Source organism: Mercenaria mercenaria, chromosome 16 (assembly GCF_021730395.1).
Source record: "Mercenaria mercenaria strain notata chromosome 16, MADL_Memer_1, whole genome shotgun sequence".
Taxonomy (NCBI): Eukaryota; Metazoa; Mollusca; class Bivalvia; order Venerida; family Veneridae; genus Mercenaria; species Mercenaria mercenaria.
In genome coordinates this window covers 31,105,469-31,125,598 of record NC_069376.1, presented here as the reverse complement: position 1 = coordinate 31,125,598, position 20,130 = coordinate 31,105,469, and the positions used below count along the sequence as shown (strand labels likewise).

Genomic DNA, 20,130 nt, shown 5'->3' with positions numbered 1-20,130 from the left:
AACAACAAGATAATATTGTCGCATTAGTCTGTCACAGTAATGTTGTCGAGGCGGCGTATGTTTGATGACTGAACGAGAAAGTAAGTGTCAGCGCACAAAAATAATAAAAACAGTATTTGAAATTAAGGTTTCAAGATATAGTTGAACTTTTTTTCTATTCAGATATACAGTTGTGTTTGATATTGATAAAGTATTGCTTGATTATAAATCTGACTGACAGTTTACTAATGAAGACATTAAATTTATCTGATCAAAAACAATGATAACTTGTAATTAAGGTAACATATGGAGGTTACCATCGATACTTTCAAGAGTCAGTAAAGAGGATTCTATTTTGTTTGGAAAAAAGTTTTTCTGAAATCGGGATATTAGTTTAATTCTAGCAAAGGTAGGTTCTTTTTTTTATTTCCTATATTCCTGTACTGTTTATATTACAATACTAATATTTACATTAATTTAACGGAATCTCCTTTTTTGGTAATTTAAGGTCAAACAGTATATAAACAAAATATATACAAATATCCTTTGGAGGCAAAGAATGCAACTTAGCAAATATAGGCAGGCTCCTCTGACTGTTCGCGAGAAGTAATAAAATGTGCAACACCACTCAGGTCACCTTGCAACAACCTATGCAAAAACTTTATTTTACATATAAATTGAATGGATCCGCTGAAAACAAATCCTCACGGTTAACCCCTACCTGTTATAAAGTTAAAGGACAGTGGAAATCAGATGAATCCGAAGTATACATATGTGTAGCAGAGGGCACGTTATGTAAATTACAAAATATGTGTTGCTAACCATCATAAAACATTATTCAGCAAACCATATACGCATATACCCAATGCCTTTGCAAAGGCTGAACGACTGAGAAACAACATTGAGCTAGATAAAGACAGTATGGGGAAAAGCAATTTGAAAATAGTAACACTGCCTTGGAACATTCAGTTGCTCCTTTAAAGGGAACTGAGAATGAAGCGTGTATTTTAAGTATTCTAATCTCATACTTAAATCAAGATAAAGCGATGCATCTGTCATACCCGACATAGTTTTGATATATATGTACCTACTTTTTCAGAAATCCCTGTACAAATAATGTTTCAGCATGAGGAAGTTCAGTGTTTTGTTTGTTGTGAGCATTCTTGTGTCAGGTGGAACTGCTGCAGGTAAATGCACAAAGTCAAAGCCAAATCAATGTCCGTTTGACAGCGTATCAGACCTTGTCAACCTTCCAGATCTTGAACAGGTAAACATAACTGTATTATTCAACGTACATGATTATGCAAACAATGAATGAATTTTGATCACGCTTATTTCATTTGTTGTTTAATGTGTTTCTATCAACAACTCATAACAGCATTTTAAACATACATGAAGACTCTTAATCAAGAAACATTTGAGCTCGACATAGTTTTTTAAATAGTTTACTTTAAAATAAACAAAATTAATAGAAATAATGAAAAAACATAATTGCGCTTTCATTTGCACAACTAATCCTACGCTCTAACTTTAAATAACATGTACAACGTTTACTCATTAAAAGTAGGTGGCGTTTTGTATTAGTAAATTTAATATGTCTTTGGTTACAAATTTGTAAACTGACTAAGTTGAGCTTTCAAAGTTGCTAATTACAACAAAATACAAATTGTATTTTTCTTCTAACGGTTACTACAATTTATGTATATTGATAATATTTCATAGAAAGTTGATAATGTACACTGGTTGAAGATTTATTACTCCGAATTCAGTACTAGCGAAACGTTCGGAAAATGCAATTTTAGGTGGAACTCTCCAGATTCAGACCACATAGTAAGGACCGAATTGGTATGCTAGTAAGTAAAATGACACAGGTATCCGTATAAGTACAGGTAGTAATACAACTGACAGACAAAAACACGTACAACAATATTTATTTTACATATAAAATTGCATAAAACACAGCACATATGTTCCGCCAAACGCAAATTAAAAACTGATCAGGAGTTAAGGTAATATTACATATTGATATATTTTATAGTTTCCAAATAGACATAAAAATGCCATTCTTTTCAGTTATTATAATAGAATATAATGATCCATTTAATGAGATCCAGAACATCTTTTTTCGTCTAAAACTCCCCCGTAGAATATAACATGTCATCTAGAAAATATATATTTTGCTATATCATAATTATATAGGTGAAAGGTTCTCTGTAACTATGTACAGTTTATTTTCGTAATACTGCATCATAATTTTAGAGAGACTGCTTTCGCTTTCAAAATATTTTTGTCAATAATGTACGTTTAAATGCATGACCCAGTTGCTGTCAGCGTTCGCGTTTTGAAAATGAGATGCATGTATATATGTATTTTCAAAACGCGAACGCTGGCAGCAACTAGGCCATGCCATATATATATATATTTGTGATAATATGATACATGTATGTTTGGATAATCTATTAAGTTCATATTAAAATCAAAGAAATATTCATTAAGATTTATTTTCCATGTTTCCATGTATTTCTAATTTAGTAACATCGTCAACGAACAATGTGAGGACTATGGAGCGAGTTATACTAGGAACCTCGATGAATGTGATAGAGCAAAGGAAAACGGAGGTATTGTAGGAAGTTCTTGTAACTGCATGTATTTGTCATAATACGTATGATGCTCAATATTTTTTTTTTTTCGATATCAAAAAATATGCGATATTTCAATTATATATTCAAAGTATACAGTTGACACATGATATCTCAAACTCGATTATTTCAAAATTCTGGCTTTCTCGAGGACATTTTCAAGTCACATCACGAACACACGTGCAAAAAAGTATCATTTTAAGTTGAATTTCGGTTATGTCGAAGTAAAAATCCCGATCCATAGGTATTCGAGATGTCTAGTTTCAATTATACATGTATTAAGCTTTTGGAAAGTGGATCAAATACCAATTTAATGATTTTTTGTAAAAACTAGCCCTGTGTGCTTAATGTATTTCAGAAAATACCACAGTGACTGCGAAGTTTTACAGCAAGGATCTAAATGAATATGTATGGCACGATATTTGCTTTGCATTCAACGACGCTGGTGATTGTACGATCCGCTTCTTAAACCTTCTTGTCAAGTCGTCCAGATTTTATGGCAAGTAAAATTGTCTCAAATGTAAAGGTAAGTTAGTGTCACCTTTCTGTGCTTTCATTCTTGCGTAGCATAAAGACATTTATCCGACATTAATCATCAATTGACATATGTAATATCCGAGTATATGTTGCGATATTGATTATATTCTAGTACATGCAACTACATTTTTGATAAAAAGAAGTTGAGGCATGTGCCGTAGGAGCCGACGGTCGTATTATGATGGATAAAACATATATGTACAACATTTTAAAAGCTTATCTATTGAGCAACACATTGCTCTATATTCTGTTTTATTGAAATAAGACGGGTTTAATTTAAAACATGTTTGTTTATTGGTATTTACACTTATTTAGAAACGACTCCTCCAGAAGACTTTTAGTCATTGTAGGTAGAGGAAACACGGTCCGAGTCCAGAAGTTTTCCCGGCTCTTTATCGTGCCAGATATAAAGCACACACACACACGAGACTCTTATTAAAATGTTAGATATTTTAGTTGTTTTAGTTGGAGGAGGGGGAGTTGTAACTCATGTTAGATAGTGTTACCACTGGACCACTGCATCTGTTCTAAATTCTAAATATTGCTTGTAACCCCAATTTAACATCTGTAAGTCTTTTGTTAGAGTGGTAATTATTAACTGTTGCGTTTTGGGCAAAACACCGTGTATTTGTTAGAACATATGTAGCATCGGACCTAAAATGATGCAGCTCTAGTTTCTACAAGCAACTGAAGATTTCAACCAGATTTTTAATATGTCGTATTTTAATGTACTCTGTCTCACTTTCATGTTTGTTATATTAGATACGGATAAAAAGAAGAAAGAAGCACTAGACCTGGAAGGATTGCCTGGCACCTTATAGTTTCTGATCTGAAGAACTATTTTGATTTGGACTTTTCGAATGACAAAGTAAAGTTTTCATGGGAAGGACCTGGTTCATGTATAATTCTTACGGCGTGGTGTCTAAACGTTGAAAGAAATTATACAACAGATTTTTATATATTTCTAATAAACTGAATGCAAATGTACGTAGCAATATCGATACATGAATGAGAGATATCTTACGCATTATATTCTGACATTTTTATTTTCTTTATCTAACAGATTTAAATTAATCCAAACATTATGCTTTTAAACCCCTTTAATAAAGAATTGTTTCAACCACCTTTCTTGTTCTCTTTTCAGATGGTGGGTTCGACGGAAAGCTTCGACGGAACTAACTTTTGAGTTATTATAGTAGTGTGAATGAGAATAAAATGAATTTTATTTTGCCTGTTTGTAATTTTCATTCTGATGAAGTTATGTCCTTTTCGTAACTATGCCACTTTTCAATCAGACCCTGTTTGCGATTGTCAGCCAGTAATTGTCTAAGTAACTACAGATCAGCATAAAATAAATCTTCACACTCCTTTCCGCTATTGAAATAAACTGAACGTCATGACGTCTATGACGCTTTTTTTAACACAACAATGTTTTTTTTAGCATTTCTGTGGTACTTTATTCATTATTTCGGCATAATTTAGCATAAGTTTGAGACAGGTGTTTGTAATTGTCCAAAAAATGAATTTACAAACACATTTAGTTTGACGTGAATGTTAGCGCAAATTATCACATTCCGCTTTTGGCTGCAAATGCGCATATTCATATGTTTGATATACTTCTTCATTTAGATGTTATGAACTTAAGTATTGTATTTGCTTCTATTGATGCAGTGACAAGATAACCTTCTAAAATTAGTAAATTAACGATTTCATTTCCGCCTTTTACCAATTATAGAAAACACTCTCTCGAATTGTGAAGTACGTAGATGGTCTGATTATGGACTGTTAAATGTTTATTAACTTTATGTATTTTGTGCATTGCAAATTAAAGGTACACGTTAACTAATATCATTCTATATACACACGCTATAACATGACTTATAATGACAATATACTTGCAAAAACGAACATAATGGGAAGGAGGAAAGTTAAGGCCTAGTAAATTTATTAGACAAACATAAATATCTTTAACCTTTATAGTCATTGCAAAAATTGGTAAGATACATCAAGACTCTATACTAAATTTTGAATTCACATGCGTTTATTAGAATTAACAGTTTGAATGTATTCATATATTCAATGTATACTTTTGGGATTGGTTTACAAAAATTTACCCAGATTTTATGAATCTTGACTGCTTAGTTTCATTATTACTCTTGATTAAAATAATAAATCGATAATAATATTCTTTGAAGGCATAATAATAGCAAAGTGTCTTTTTGACTGGATCAGGTATAACCACTGCCGCCCAATAGCACCGGTTGAAGCGGAATACTAAAATTGTATGTACTCCACGACACAAATCTACAAGAAAATATAACCACACCAAGTTATAAAATTCAGTACTGCGCTTAAAATAATTGCTTGTCATTATAACATGTCAACCACAGTTAAAACAATTAAGTGAATAATTATAGGAACCTACGTAATCAAATACAATGCGTTTCTTTAAAAACATCTAGTCATATTGTGTTGGATAATCCAGACATGATTTGCCTAAGAAATTATACTGAATAAAATGACTACATATTTCTGTATCTTAATCATGTTACTGTCGAATTTGAGGTCTTTCTGTATAATGGTGTTGAAGTTAATCGTTATTTGCTGTTTTCCCATTTTTTATTTATTTTGTTGGGTTTTACGTCACACCGACACAATGATAAGTCATATGGCGACTTTCCAGCTTTGAACGTGGAGGAAGACCCCAGGTGCCCCCCCCCCCCCCCCCCCCCCTCCACAACCCCGTGCATTATTTCATCACGAGACACCGGAGACACCTTGATATACTCTCAACGAGTTGTTACATGCAGGTCAGCGTAGATCACTTTCATGATCCCAACACATTTTGATATGTTCTCGATGTAGGAATGTGCACCATATGATACTGTTCGGGTCTGTCTGATGAGTTTTTACATGCAGGTCAGTGTAGAAATAAGTTCATGACCCTGAAGCTCCTTTATATGTTCTCTGTGCACCTTTGAAAGTAAGTCAGACAATGAGAGTTTAACCAGTCAAATACTAGATCTTTTTATTTTAATATTTTTATAGAATGAATATATGTGCACTTTCGTACGATGTTATGCAATCATTCATGGGTTGAACTGATTTAGGTAAAGCCCACACCTTTATAAATGGAACGCATCGACTATTTTATATACCAGTATGTTATGCATCATTTGTTTGCGATGCTGTGCGACAAGTTCTTAAACTAGTCATCTATAAGATTGTTTTCTGTATCTACTTAAAGATTGTATAGATGCACAGAAAACATTTTCCAGGGTGACAGTTTGTGTTTAAAAGAATGTATTTAAATTTCTGTCAACAGATTTTTTTTGACAAGTGGACACATAACAATAAACAAGTCATACTATATACTGACTCATTTTAGATGTGATATTTTACGCATGCATGTTCAATTCCAGCTCATATATCATGTATTAAACGCTTTGACAAGTAATAATCGTCCTTTGTCTTAGTAGTGTAGGCTAAAAGCCAGATGATTGTGCACTTTTTAGAAGAGTTTCAGATTTGTATGATTCTCGCGCATTGTATCATAATATTACAATTTTGATGTAGAACCAATCGCTGCATGAAGTATTTTACAAAATATAGGCCGATTTTTAGGAAACTTTACCAGTGGAGATTTTCATTGTACTTTTTATAACTTTTTTATGTTTTGCTCAATTCTAAAAATATCTGGTACAAATATTTGTCTTTTAAATGCCGATGCGACACATATATTTGTTTAGTGTTTGTTGCAAAATTATTGGACCGTGTCGAACTTTATTGATTTAAGCATTCTGCATGTAAAAGGTGTATATATTGACTTATTTTGTAAAAAAAAAACATGTAAAGATTAAGGTTGGAGCCGTGCCAACTAGAATTAACACAAAAGTGGATAAAATGTCAATGTACGCATAAATAGATTGATCTGAAACTTTTAAGTTAACAATTTCATTGCAATGTTTTCATACAATGTTCAGAAGCTTATGACAAAAACAATTGGACCGTGACAAATAGTATTAATTGCAAGTATGCACGTATTCATTTGTAAATATTGACAAATACTATAAAAAATCATGCAGATGATAGCCAATAAGACGTTCATATGAAATAAGGCAAAGTATCAAAATGAGCTTTACGACTTTGTTACTACACGAAATGCGCAGATTCTTGAGAAAGTGCTCAAATAAGGAACGAAGGTAGTAATTCGTCGATTCTGCCCCTGTGGTCACACTGAAAACTGAAAGTAGTCTATGTCAGTATATAGTGTTTTTTTCCCGTCTAGATAATGTATTTAAATGCCAAATATAAAATGTACTTAAACTTGAATGTCTGTGGATGATTTAGAGCTACGTAACGTTATATTGTTCTATGTTTGTGTAGAAACTGCAGGGTAGAATGTAAGTGAATGTACGTACCTGCTGAAGTCTTCCTGCGCAATATTATCGTTTATCTAACACGGCGTATTGGCATTGAACGAATAATAGCAACTTTGAAAGACAAAATAGATATATTTAACACAAAATGGAATGATTTTATAACTTGAACTCTTATATTTATATACAAATGTATATGTATATGCAAAAGCGCAGAATATAATTATAATATCGAAAAACATGTCTTGCTCACAAATGTTTGGGTAATTTTTCCAAATTTTCTATCCCCACTTCTTCAAACAAAAACTTTTAAGTATATCAGATGACACACTATATTAATATTGGTTATATTAAGGTATTGTTATACAGTATGTTTATATTTTCATTTTTCTAACATACATTGTTAATATACAATATCTGTAAGTGTTTAAAATGTATAACATGTGCAATCTGTGTATACTTAAATGAATAAAAATGTAAAAACAATATTATCGTTTTATCAAGTATCTCAGTCACGTGACCATGACCACTGCATTATGGAAAACCCAATATTTTTTATTTACTGACTGAAAAAATTAAACAATTGCCATTTCTTACAGGTACGAAGATAGTTATTAGCTAGATATGTCCCTGAAGAGCCGTGGCATTTTTTTCCAATTTCATTCTAGAATATTTCTGCAAAAATGTTATCATTTTTCCATCTAGCTGGAAACTTTGATAAATAATTGATATGTAAGTTTGAGCAACCGGATGACGTTACATCATTATCATTATTATTGTACCACACATATATATAGCGCCCTTTCCATGATAAATATGCAAAGACGCTTTACATAGCACAAACGAAGCCTAGCAGGGCGCGAAATTAATCGTAATCGTCTTTAATAGATCAGTTAGTTAATGTTGTTTTACGATATTGTATTTTGTTTCATGATTAGACCTGCTTACACCAAATTTAAAATGCTAGGTATCTTACTATCGTAATGTAATTTTAAACTGTTTTCTATAATAGTTCAATTACCATTTGTATTGAACATTATATAGATGTTGTTTATGTAAAGCACTTTTGAACGTATTTTTATATGAAAAGAGTGCTATATAAATATGGTATATAATGATGATGATGATAATAATAATAATAATAATAATAATAAAGGGAGAGAGAGAAATCCCTTTTGGATACATGCTTGTCCGGTTAACTTAGCTTAGTTCTTTGTGAATAGACAATCTGGTTCTTTAAACGTGTCCGGTGTATAGCTACAATACACACAAAGCCGTCTTTCCTTGGAGAAACCAGTACAGTCCTCTTACCGGACGTTTTCTCTTCACTGCACAAAAAAGAAACAATTTCTCCACGAAAGTTTTAGAATCCATCGAATGTATAAAACGAGCTCTCTGTTATATACGAAATTAAATGTATCTGTATGTCGAGTTCTGTGTATCTTTATCAGTTTGTTTTGTAAAGTTGTGCGCATACCAAAACAACACACACACTTTTAAAATTTTGTTATGATGTTTGAGGTGTGTGCCAGGACGACACAAAGAAACGTGTTGCCTAAACCATGCGCAGGCCAATGCAACATCACGAAACACCCTAAAAGCCACCATAGATAAATCAATGACATCATTTACATCTGACAACATACTGAAGTTATCACGTATATCGCAGAATAATTGAAGACGAGTTTCAGATGTTATCACCGACGAAATGAAATTGTTTAACGGGCTGAATAGAAAACGACAAGTTTTATATAAAAAAAAGTATACATATCTTTTTTTTTACATTTGATATATCTATAAAAGTTCTGTTTTCGCTCTAAACAAAACAGATACATTTGATAAAAATATCTTACCTGATTTGTCTATGTCTATATACTCAGGTATTTTTGTAAATGGTTTATTCAAATCCCCTTCGTAGATGTAAATATTTCTTTGTCCATTTTAGGATTTCTGTGTACTGAAAACTCATTTTGATGTGTCCAATCAAGAAATGCCCGAGTCATATATACATATTGATGGAAATGATATCTCGACTTGACTTATTGTACACTGGCTTACGAAAGAGACATTGAGGTTTGGTTCTTGTGCGATTGTAGAGTCAACGGTAACTCCTAAACATAGTCACACATTTCCCTCCAATGATTTCTCATAATATTATAAGCATTTAATTTTGTACATTTGCTAGTGAATCACACAAAGTTTTACTAACAATTTCATAATCTGGCTTTAAAAACGAACCATTTTCTTGTGGAACTTAAGAATTTCTGAGCCCACTACCTGTTCTCTTCATTGAATTTTCCACATTTCTCTAAGAGGGTCCCGAACTCCACTTCTACTTTTACTAAAATTACACAGACGAGTAGTCGTATGCGTACACTTTAACCTGATTTGCTAAGTTTTTTTGTCAGAGATGGTGTAAATGTCCCATTTATCTTCTATCAATTTAAAATAACGCGGGGAGGACCCTGGACTCCATCTCTGTTTCTACTCTAGTTATGCAGCCGGGAAATGTGTACATTTCAACCTGATTCTCTCAAATTCTTTATCAGAGATGTCTTAAAATGCACCATTTTGTCTTTTATAATATCAAAGTACTCTTAGGGAAGACCCTTGAAATCCCATCTTTACTTGTATACCAATTATGCAGGCGACTAATGCAAACATTTTAACCTTATTTTCTCATATTTTCTTTCGAAGGTTGTTTAAAATGCACAGCTTTGACCCCGAACACAACCCTCTACGTGTACTCCAATTATGTAAGCAAGTAGTGTGACATTTTGCTCAGATTTTTGTCTGAAATCGCTTGAAACTAACACAGTTGTATTGTATAGTGTCAAAACTTTACAAGACCTCAACTTGGCTTCAATATTGCAGACGAGTTGTGAGTACATTTCTGAAATGTTTTGTCGAGATTGTTTTATCTGAAATAACTAAAAATACACCATTTTGTCTTGCAGAATTTCACAGAAAATCTCAGGATGGGCCCCTGTAACCCTGCATTAACATATGCTACAACTCCACGTGCTTTCTATGGTTGAAGAAAAAAAAAAGTTCAAATTAACTGATGAATTGTAAAATCGCAGTTTGTACCTAACCCATGAAACACTATAGCGTAGTCACACCCGTAATTGTATAGTTGCTAACAACAAGTTCAGTTACAAGGTTTACTACAACTTATATTCTTACTTCATGTTTACTCATATAAAATCAAAACAGAAAAATGATAACGAATCTTAGAACACAATTTTTTATAGCACATAGACTATATCTTGGGGTCTCACAATTAGATTTCGTCCAAAGGAGTTACAGTAAAACATCTTTGATTGGCATTTAAGTTATAATTTTTATCTACTTTGGAGGAAAGGCAGATATTACACATCACGCACTAGCTAGAATATTGATTAGATAGACATCATATATACCACGTCTGAATTAACATATTACTGAAGTTACGAATTATGAATTTAAACGCACGTGATAAAGCTTGAAAAATACAAGGATACTGTTAATAAGGAACGTGATGTAGCATACATATAACACCTGTTGTTTACAACATTGCAAACAGAATTCGTGACCCGGCAAATTGGTTACATGTTTAACTTTAAGATAAAATTGAAATGCAATATATATATGTAATAGATGTACATTGAATGGACATTAAAAGTAAATAAAATCAATTACAAAACAATAACTCATACACACAATATAATACAAATATATGAATTCTGCCTCCGTGTTTTTTCAGGGCTTGTTACGGCACTGATGTTTCTGCGCATTTCTAATGTCTATTTTATAAAAGATAAGGGTAAAGGTTTTGCTTATTATCATGTCACCCCTTTTAAAAGGGCTAGCCAATTCGGTTTATGAGACACATTAGTGTGCGTACTACCTGCCTCCCAACTCCTAGCACTTTGCGAAGGGCCGGGCAGATAGAAGTCGGTAACCGTTCATCTAACTTGCTCGTGGCTCACGAACCGGCCTTTTCGGAACGAGTCCTATGACAAACACCCCCCTTCGACCTCCTGATCCCGAGGAGGACGCCTTAACCACTGTGCCACGGACACCGGTAAGTGTCGATACATAGAACATGAAAATGTGAATAAATACAAGGGCCAATTCCCCTCGCCCACTCCCCCCTCCCCTTCCCCCTCATCACCTGGCGACTCATTTTGTAGATTCCCAATGACAATCGTTTTCATATTAAGCTCAATATACATGTATGAAGACAAGGCTTTGACATGTTCATTTATAACCAAATATTTTATACTTTGCGTTGCGGATACTAAAAGGTTATTTTTGTTTATGACTCCTGATTAATTTGAATTTCAAATGTCACCAGATAAATACTGTTTTATTAAACGGCTTACTCCTTTTGCAATTATATCCTGCAATGCTTACATTAAGGGAACATCTTAAATATTTGTAATGGTGACAAACTTATGGCCAATAATTGTGTTTATGTTTTTTATTTTCCTTTACTCGCATCTGACCTTGATCTGAAGGTTTAAGATTGTTCTTGACCCTGAGAACAAATTGTTGGATATTTCTGAAGTACAGAAAACTGAAATAACGGTGCTGAAAGCAAATATCTGATATGTGTCGGACACTGACAGCCAAAGATACACGGACAGACGGACAGACAGACAGATTTAAAATATTGAAAAAAGCTCGTAGATCACGAAATCCCCCCCCCACCTCCAACCCTTGATGCATTCAGTAACTGCACAAAAAAAGAACCTATTCGGTCATTGTGCACTGAACGTTTGACGTACTGACATCAAATCAAAATAAAAGGTCATTTGCAAGTCATAAATGACCTCTAGATCAAATCTGATTTTAGACCAAAGCATTTTCTTGTTATTTGACAAAATATTTTAACTGTTCTGGGTCAATGTTTTACCTGTGATCTACTGATCTCATAATCAACAGGGGTCATCTGCTGGTCATGATCAACCACCCTATCAAGTTTCGTTAATTTCGTGATTCTAATCCTAAGCGTACTCAAGTTATCATTCGGAAACGGTTCAACTGTTCCGGATCGCTGTGAACTTGACCTTTGACCTACTGGTCTCAAAATGACTAGGAGTCATCTTTTGGTCATGATCAACCACCCGATAATGTTTCGTGATTCTAGGCCTAAGGGTTCTCAAGTCATCGTCCAGAAATTGTTTGACTGCTCTGGATCCCTGTGATCTTGACCTACTGATCTCAACATCGACAGAGATCATCTGTTTGTCGTGTCAAATCTCCTTATCAACTTTCAAAATCCTATGCCAAAACATCCTTGAGATATCATCTGGAAACGGTATACCTGTTCTTCATCAATTTGACCTTGACCTTTGATCTACTGACCTCAATATCAGTAGTGGTCATCTGCTGGTCATGATCAACCTTTCTATTAAGTTTCGTGATTCTAGGTCCAAGCGTTTTCAAGTTATAGTCCAGAAACTGTTTAAATGTTCCGGGTCACTGTGACTTTAACCATTGACAAAGTGACCTAAAAATCGATAGAGATCATTTGCTGGTCATGACCAACCTCCTTATCGACTTTCTTGACAAGCATTCTTGAGTTATCATCTGAAAACTGTAGACCTGTTCTTCGTCAAAGTGATCTTGCCCTTTGACCTACTGACCTCAAGATCAATAAAAATCATCTGCTAGTCATGATCGACCTTTCTTTTAAGTTTCGTGATTCTAGGACCAAGCGTTTACAAATTATCGTCAAGAAAGTGTTTAAATATTCCAGGACACTGTGACCTTGACCTTTGACCTACTGACCTCAAAATCAATACAAATAAACTGGCTGGTACTGACCAACTTCTCTATCAAATTTCATGATCCTAGGTTTAAGCCTTCTTGGGTTATCATCCGGAAACCGATTGTTCAACATATTAAAAAACCGACAGACAGACCGACCGACTTCTAAAAAACAATATACTCTTCCTTCTTAGAACGGGGGCATAAAAATAGGGCTTCACAACTAATCAACATGTCATTTACTACTTACAACATCGTTTTCGGAAAGATAGCTAAACAAAACTTTTCAAAAATCAAACATTAAATGTACCATTATAAGTGTTGTCCAATTTTTCTATAATTTTACAAATTCAAGGGCCGTAACTCTCATACATGCATATCTGTTTCAATTTTTAGCCCCCAGACTGATTAATAATTTCCTCCGACATACATTTCGCATAAAATGTTGGGAATTTGTATTTCATAAAAAAGTATATGGTGGGTGTTGTATACTAATACCTTTTATAAATGCTTTCAAGGGGCATAACTCTGACCCTTATTATTTACCATAAAAGGCTTGGTAGAGGTGGGTTCTACATCTAAACTGTTACGTTATAGATAGTAGTATTGTATTAGATAAAGATCAAAGCTCTTCTAAAAAGTGCACAATTCGGCCATATTTTCAGCCTTATAGCCTACACTATAGTCTTCAAGTAGAAAATAGAGTTTTTAAACTTGACCTATAGATAATGACACACAAGTGCGTTTTATCATTTGCGTCAGGCGTGCTTAAATTGTGTATATTATTACGCAGAATGATATAGGGATAATGAATAGGAATAATACACTTAAATGCGTAGGTTGATAAATATATAATCAAGACCGAAGTAGGAAGTGTTTCATAGCTTTCCGTTTGATGTTTTGATATTAACGCACGCAAATGATTTCGTTTCATTTTTAATTTCTATGATTTTAAAATGGATTTTAAGTGCCTTTCTTTCCCAAGAGATATTTTTCCGCGATTTGATCACACTATTACAAAATCTGTAGAACTGCAGTCAAGATATAAGTTTTTAATTAACGAACCCAGAAAGAAAATAGTGCAAACACATCAGTGCGTGACGCTGTCTGTGTGCAAGAAAACTAATGAAACCGAATTTCCGATAGAATTGGGTGATATTTTCAATGAGACAGTCAAAAATCGAAATTTTGAATCGGAAGTACATGTAGTAACAGAGAAAAATATCAATTCGTTTATGAACAGTCGGGAAAAAGTCGGCAGTACTATCACTATTTTTGTTGTTGACAGCCAAGCAAAAAACGAAATCTATAAACTTGGACAAACTAAATGTCATATCCTGGTGATTGCAGAGGATGAAAATGTTAAGACAGAATTAGAAGAGGAATTTAAAACACAAGGTGAACATGTAATAACTGTCACAAACAATGAAAACGTTTCAAGTGAAATCGATAATTTGTTAGAACGAATTACACTCGCACCATTAAAACAAATTGGTGAGGATTGCTATGCTATGCTGGAATGGAAGGACTCTTCGTCAGAAACGTCGACTGGTTTTCCGCATACTGAACTATCCAATATATCGCGTACCGGAAACATGTACAGAGAAGAGGGCAGCATAAACGGATTGACATATGCCGAAACGCCGACAAATCGGCGCAGTAGATATCGAACTGAACGCAAGCATATTTCAAAAGGGAAGAAACCTGTATCTTCTGCGCATTCGTCTCCTTGCCGGCAAAATGGCTCTGCAGTACCTGTCGATTTCGACTTAGGGAAGAGAACATCAAAATTGAGCGAAGAGAACAAAATAGATGTCTCCTCGCATATTTCAACAATACACACAAGAAGCCGATCTAATATAGAGCCTGGGGGTATACCAAACGGCTTCAAACAAGCCTCTTCAAACACTAAGTGCTACGTAACAAAAGTTGAAAGAGATACTACAACCACAACAAAAGGTAAAACTGATTGTGTTTGCTTCGATAAATATTAACGTTTGGCAACAATAATAGATAGCTCATTAACGAAAAAGGTTAAAACATAAATAAGATTGAAGATAACTTGAACAAAACAAAGCATCGTTTGTTTACAGTGGTCAATAGGGATTTGCTCTTCAGGGGGATTCCATGGCCGAGTGGTTAAGGCCGCTTACTTTGAATCACTTGCCCCTCGTCGATGTTAGTTCGAAACCTCACTGGAACTGTAGAAGACTATCCAGCTGACTTAAGGACTGTGATTATATCCAAATTTCACGTTCATACATAAAACAATGCATGGGGTAGCACTTTGTGTCTTCCTCCGCCAACCTAAATCATAACGGTATTAGTCTATATCCAACAAGAAAATCGTGTTCTATATTTAGGAAAGAAAACTGGAAAATTTTGCAGAATGTTTTGTGAGCGATTGATTGCAAAAGTTAGATAATCATTATTTACACAGTAGAAAAATGCTTTTTATAGAATTTACGGGTTTGCAAGAAATTTAACGGTTTAACGGTTTAAGACGTTTATGCTCTCTGGTTGTATTTTAATCAATGTACGAACCAGGTCAATGCGCCACTGTGTTTTTAGCGCGTTTATGTTCTGCCGATTTTATTGCCTATTTTGTTTAATTTGTCTATGTGTTTCGAGGGGTTGCGTTATTGGAACGTGGCTAGTCAAACTGAATCTTTGTTATTGTTTTACGATAGGTAAAAGAAGAAAGACAGAGCTTTTTGACCAGACTGGATCGTCAGACGTAGAATACCAGTCTTCTAGAAGAGGTCAAATACAGGAGAAAGAAAATCCAGAGCGCCTTCTAGAAGCAATTCTTGCTTTATACGGAATGAGTAATGTTCCCGAAACAGAAAGGCCTGCTGTTCCTAAACACAGTTACAAAGTTAGCAAAGAGGTAAAAAATGAATAGTTCTAGTTTAAGAATAGTTAAAAGTAAAGTGTTGTTTTTGTTTTAAACATGAAGAGAAATTGGGGTTTCCTTTATGTTCTCATCTCAACAAATGTAATGTATGATAAATAATGAATGTCTGTTTAGCTTGAATAGAACAATCGTTACATACTTAAAGTAGAATCCAAAAGAGAAATTACCGAATGGTTATGAGAAGATGTAATGTTCTGCCTTTCACCAGCTGGTTCTTATTAATTGTAATTCAAGAAATAATGCTTCACTAGGCCAGAATTTCATGTATTGTACAAAGACGCTGGCAAAGGGGTGTTTCTGCATTTGCATGGAATTATTTCATTTTAGCACAATATCAGCTTCGTTAAAAATCTTTAATATGTTTGACAGCAGAAAGAAATTGTCAAAGCGATCTTTCATAAAACATTATTAACTAAGGTTTAACATTACTGATGGAAATATTATATTTTCAGTTGTGTAATGAAGTATTCAAAATCAGTCCCACAATAAAAAGAATGGGCTATCGTTACCGAACATTTTACATATATGCTGTTAAACCGAAATGTCTAGCAGATGAGGAAAAGAGAAGGAAACAAGTTTGTTCTCTGCTGAAAAAATATGGTATTTACCGTTTTGAAATAGCTCCATGCGCTGAAAATATCATGGGATTTATGCACGTTGGAGCCGAAATAGAAGTAAGATCACCATACTCGCTGAGATCACGAGCAGTACGCGAACCCGGGACTGTCAAAGGCGGCACGCTCGGTTGTTTTGTAAATATGAATGATGGAGAAGGACAATGCGGCCTTCTTTCTAAACACGTTTCTGAACATTACAGCGATGTATATTATGTTGGTAAAGGTAACAATAAATTTATCGGTCATATGCTAGAAAGCACAAACAAGCATCAACCAAATGGTCTTGATATTTCCGCTGCATTAATGAACGAGCATATAAGCGAAGAAGGAACAATGTTCAAGGACACACGGCAAGCTCTTTTGAAAGGAAAGTTATATGAATACATTGAGGATAAAGAGGATGCGGTATGTAGCAGCGGACAGTCTGTATATATTTACGGAGCAAAGTCAAATCCTGGTAAAGGTGAAATTACAATGCCGTTTGTTGATAGTGGACTCTCGTCTACCTTAATTCAAGTAGAAGACCAGGTACGTTCCGATGGAAAACTCCAAGGACATTTTGCAGAAAAAGGCGATAGTGGCTCAATCGTGTGTGTTGAGGATCCACATAAGAAAGTTGTACATGCCATAAGCATGGTAATGGGGAGTCCAGACTTTGAGGATTCTCCAACGACAAGAAGAACATATCTTACAATTCCATTATCAAAAGGATTACAACAGTTACAAAATAATACTGGAAAACAATTTAAACTTTGCTAACTGTGTCATTCATATCTAATTATTGGTAAAGACTATGTCGATTGTATTTGACATGAGATGTTTTTGTACATATATTAAACAATTTTTTTAATAGTTTTCAACGACAATTTAATGCATTTTCAAGTAAGGAAATGAAATAATATTTAGATAATACATCAACAACCAATCATTATTTTTGAAATAAAAAGCAAGTAAACCTTTGTTTAACACGACATTTTTTTTTAATATTGAAATGATACTTTGAGCATCCTTATTTATATTTTGGCCGAATTTGTATTTAATTAATTGAGAAAATGTTATGTTCGCCATATTTCCCATTTCAAGTGTACATCTGTTGTTCAGTAAAGTTGATTTGAAGGAAATTGAGCTTAACAGCAGTTCACAGTGTATGATAATATGTACAACTACATCATATTTCAAAAATAAGAATCACAAATTGGCATATGTTGATTCCTTGGGTTTAGTGGCCAGGAGTATTTGACAATTTTATTGCGTTTACGATTATGTGATTATGGTAGCCGGATAATAGACTTTGTAGCTATTCCTAAAGCTAAACATAATCAAGTCACTACCAAAAATCTTCCAAAAATATCATTCTGTTAACTATCAATTGGTTTTAGAACTTCTGCTCCAAATTTAAGGAGGGGTCATCCACTGGCAAAGGGTAACTCTTAAATCAAAACCAATGAATGGATCTCTTATATGTTTAAATCTACTTGTATCGATTTTGATCTGACTAACAAGGGGAAATGTCATGTACATGTATGTACGCCAAATCATTGATCTATGATCTTCTAAAGCAACATATCAATCAGACATGTAGAAAGGTTGGCTTCTATTTACTCACCTCACTACAGGTAATCATTTATATTGTCCCATGAATTCCATAGTTACTTGAAATAATCTCATTTTTAAACTGATACCTATTGTGACCTTAAGGTATGTCCTGCTGACACCAAATTGAACAAGAAACGTTTGCTCAAAAAGGCAGACATCATAATGAAAAGTTTATGCTTGAATCATAAATCTTCTCAGTATGTTTACCAAAGACTGCTTTTAGTTACAAAGTCATTATTAATTTGTTAAAGATCTACTGTCTTAAAGAACAATATGTTTTAACATCGGCATTTAATCATGCAATGAAGTTTCGTATCTTTTGTTCTTAAGTTTCATCAGCTATCGATGGGAAAACTATTTCTAAATAGGACCCAACTTGACCATAAACTAAGATATACTGAATATAAAACAAATAATTAGAAAATCACATGTTACGCAGCAGTATTTAAGAACACACTAGAGAAAGCCGGAAGTGTGTTGTCTTTAAGAACACGAATTGTTACGTATTGATAAGAAAATATGGAGAAGATTAAAGCATGCAGTTTGACATATTAAACTACAATGATAGGGGTCACCTACTCAAAATATGCAAATGAAGCTCTTGTATTCTCGAGGACATTGCAAAAGTTACCGTTACCAGACTGATCACTAAAACAACAGTCTTACAGTAAGTTATGATTCAGAGGATTTCGCCTAATTTAGGTTTTAAATGTTAAAATATTGAAAGTTATTTTGAATTTTGGTGCAGCATGATTAAAACAACCTTTGCACAAGCTTGGATTTATATGAAAATATTCATTTGTATCTGGACATGTATCATTGCATTGGCAGTTAATAAATAAAAGTTGTAATATTTGTAAGCAAAGTATAACTAATTTATCAACATATGCACGCAAACTTCTGTATTTGTTTGCACACATTACGTCCGCCTTAGACGTACATTGTAGCAACTATGAATACGTCAGTGTCAAGCAACGTGAATTACTAAGGTCATTTAATAGATAATCATGCTTCACTTTCGCAAAGATTAAACATAACTAAATGTAATTGTGTTCTGTGACCTAAAATAAGTTTTGCACTTTGGAACATATTGTCTTGATTTAAACAATGTTAATTGTTCTGTTGACTACAATTATCAATTGATGTATGAAACAAGTGAATCATAATGAAACAACTATAAATAAATGTAAACTCATTTTTCTTTGTTTGCCATTAATTTATGTCGATTTTATTCAAATCTAATTAGTGATACATGTATAAGCGCATGATTCAGTAAATATATTTATTTCAATGTCATCCATGTTAGCTTAGTTCCAATGCTTCATTGAATGTGAAAAATTTAGTCAAACCGGAAGAAAGAACCATATTTTGCATAGTTTGGACTAAATACAAAAGTTTTGGCTATAAATGCCAGGGTCAGAGCTCTTTAGAATTTGGTTTTGGAACAATAATCATTCAAAATGGCTGCCATATAAAAATGCTACTTTAGTAAAATTTAGTTTTTATTTTATCATTGATAGATATTTATTCATAAACTGATTCATACCTACTCCTAGGGTCAAGTTATGCATTTTCATAAAGTGATGTCAATATCCAAATCAGTACGTCTGTTCATCTGTCCGTCTTTAAGTCAAAACTTCCTTCTTTTTAAAACAATACACTCACTTGTGCGAACAACTATATAAATGAACTCCTAATGTGAAGCTTGA

The 20,130-nt window shown here is 33.7% G+C and overlaps 1 protein-coding gene across 2 annotated transcripts; it reads left to right on the top strand.

Annotated features, from left to right (window-relative positions):
- The first annotated feature begins 14,098 nt into the window (after positions 1 to 14,098).
- On the top strand, positions 14,099 to 19,618 carry LOC123540314 (uncharacterized). 2 transcript variants are annotated; one of them, XM_053526576.1, is made up of 3 exons: positions 14,099 to 15,250; positions 15,982 to 16,169; positions 16,661 to 19,618. In XM_053526576.1, exons 1-3 carry the CDS (start codon positions 14,248 to 14,250, stop codon positions 17,582 to 17,584), a joined length of 2,115 nt encoding a protein of 704 aa, XP_053382551.1. In that variant the 5' UTR covers positions 14,099 to 14,247; the 3' UTR covers positions 17,585 to 19,618. The 2 variants fall into 2 exon arrangements, with proteins under 2 accessions (XP_053382551.1, XP_053382550.1); XM_053526575.1 differs by having other exon boundaries at positions 14,101 to 15,250; positions 15,982 to 16,181.
- Positions 19,619 to 20,130: the final 512 nt, after the last annotated feature.

Bases quoted from the DNA above. Each gene is read 5' to 3' on its own strand.
- LOC123540314 (XM_053526575.1), top strand. From the start codon at position 14,248: ATGGATTTTAAGTGCCTTTCTTTCCCAAGAGATATTTTTCCGCGATTT. The intron at 15,251-15,981 runs GTAAAACTGATT...GTTTTACGATAG, and splicing joins TACTACAACCACAACAAAAG to GTAAAAGAAGAAAGACAGAG. The intron at 16,182-16,660 runs GTAAAAAATGAA...TTATATTTTCAG, and splicing joins GTTACAAAGTTAGCAAAGAG to TTGTGTAATGAAGTATTCAA.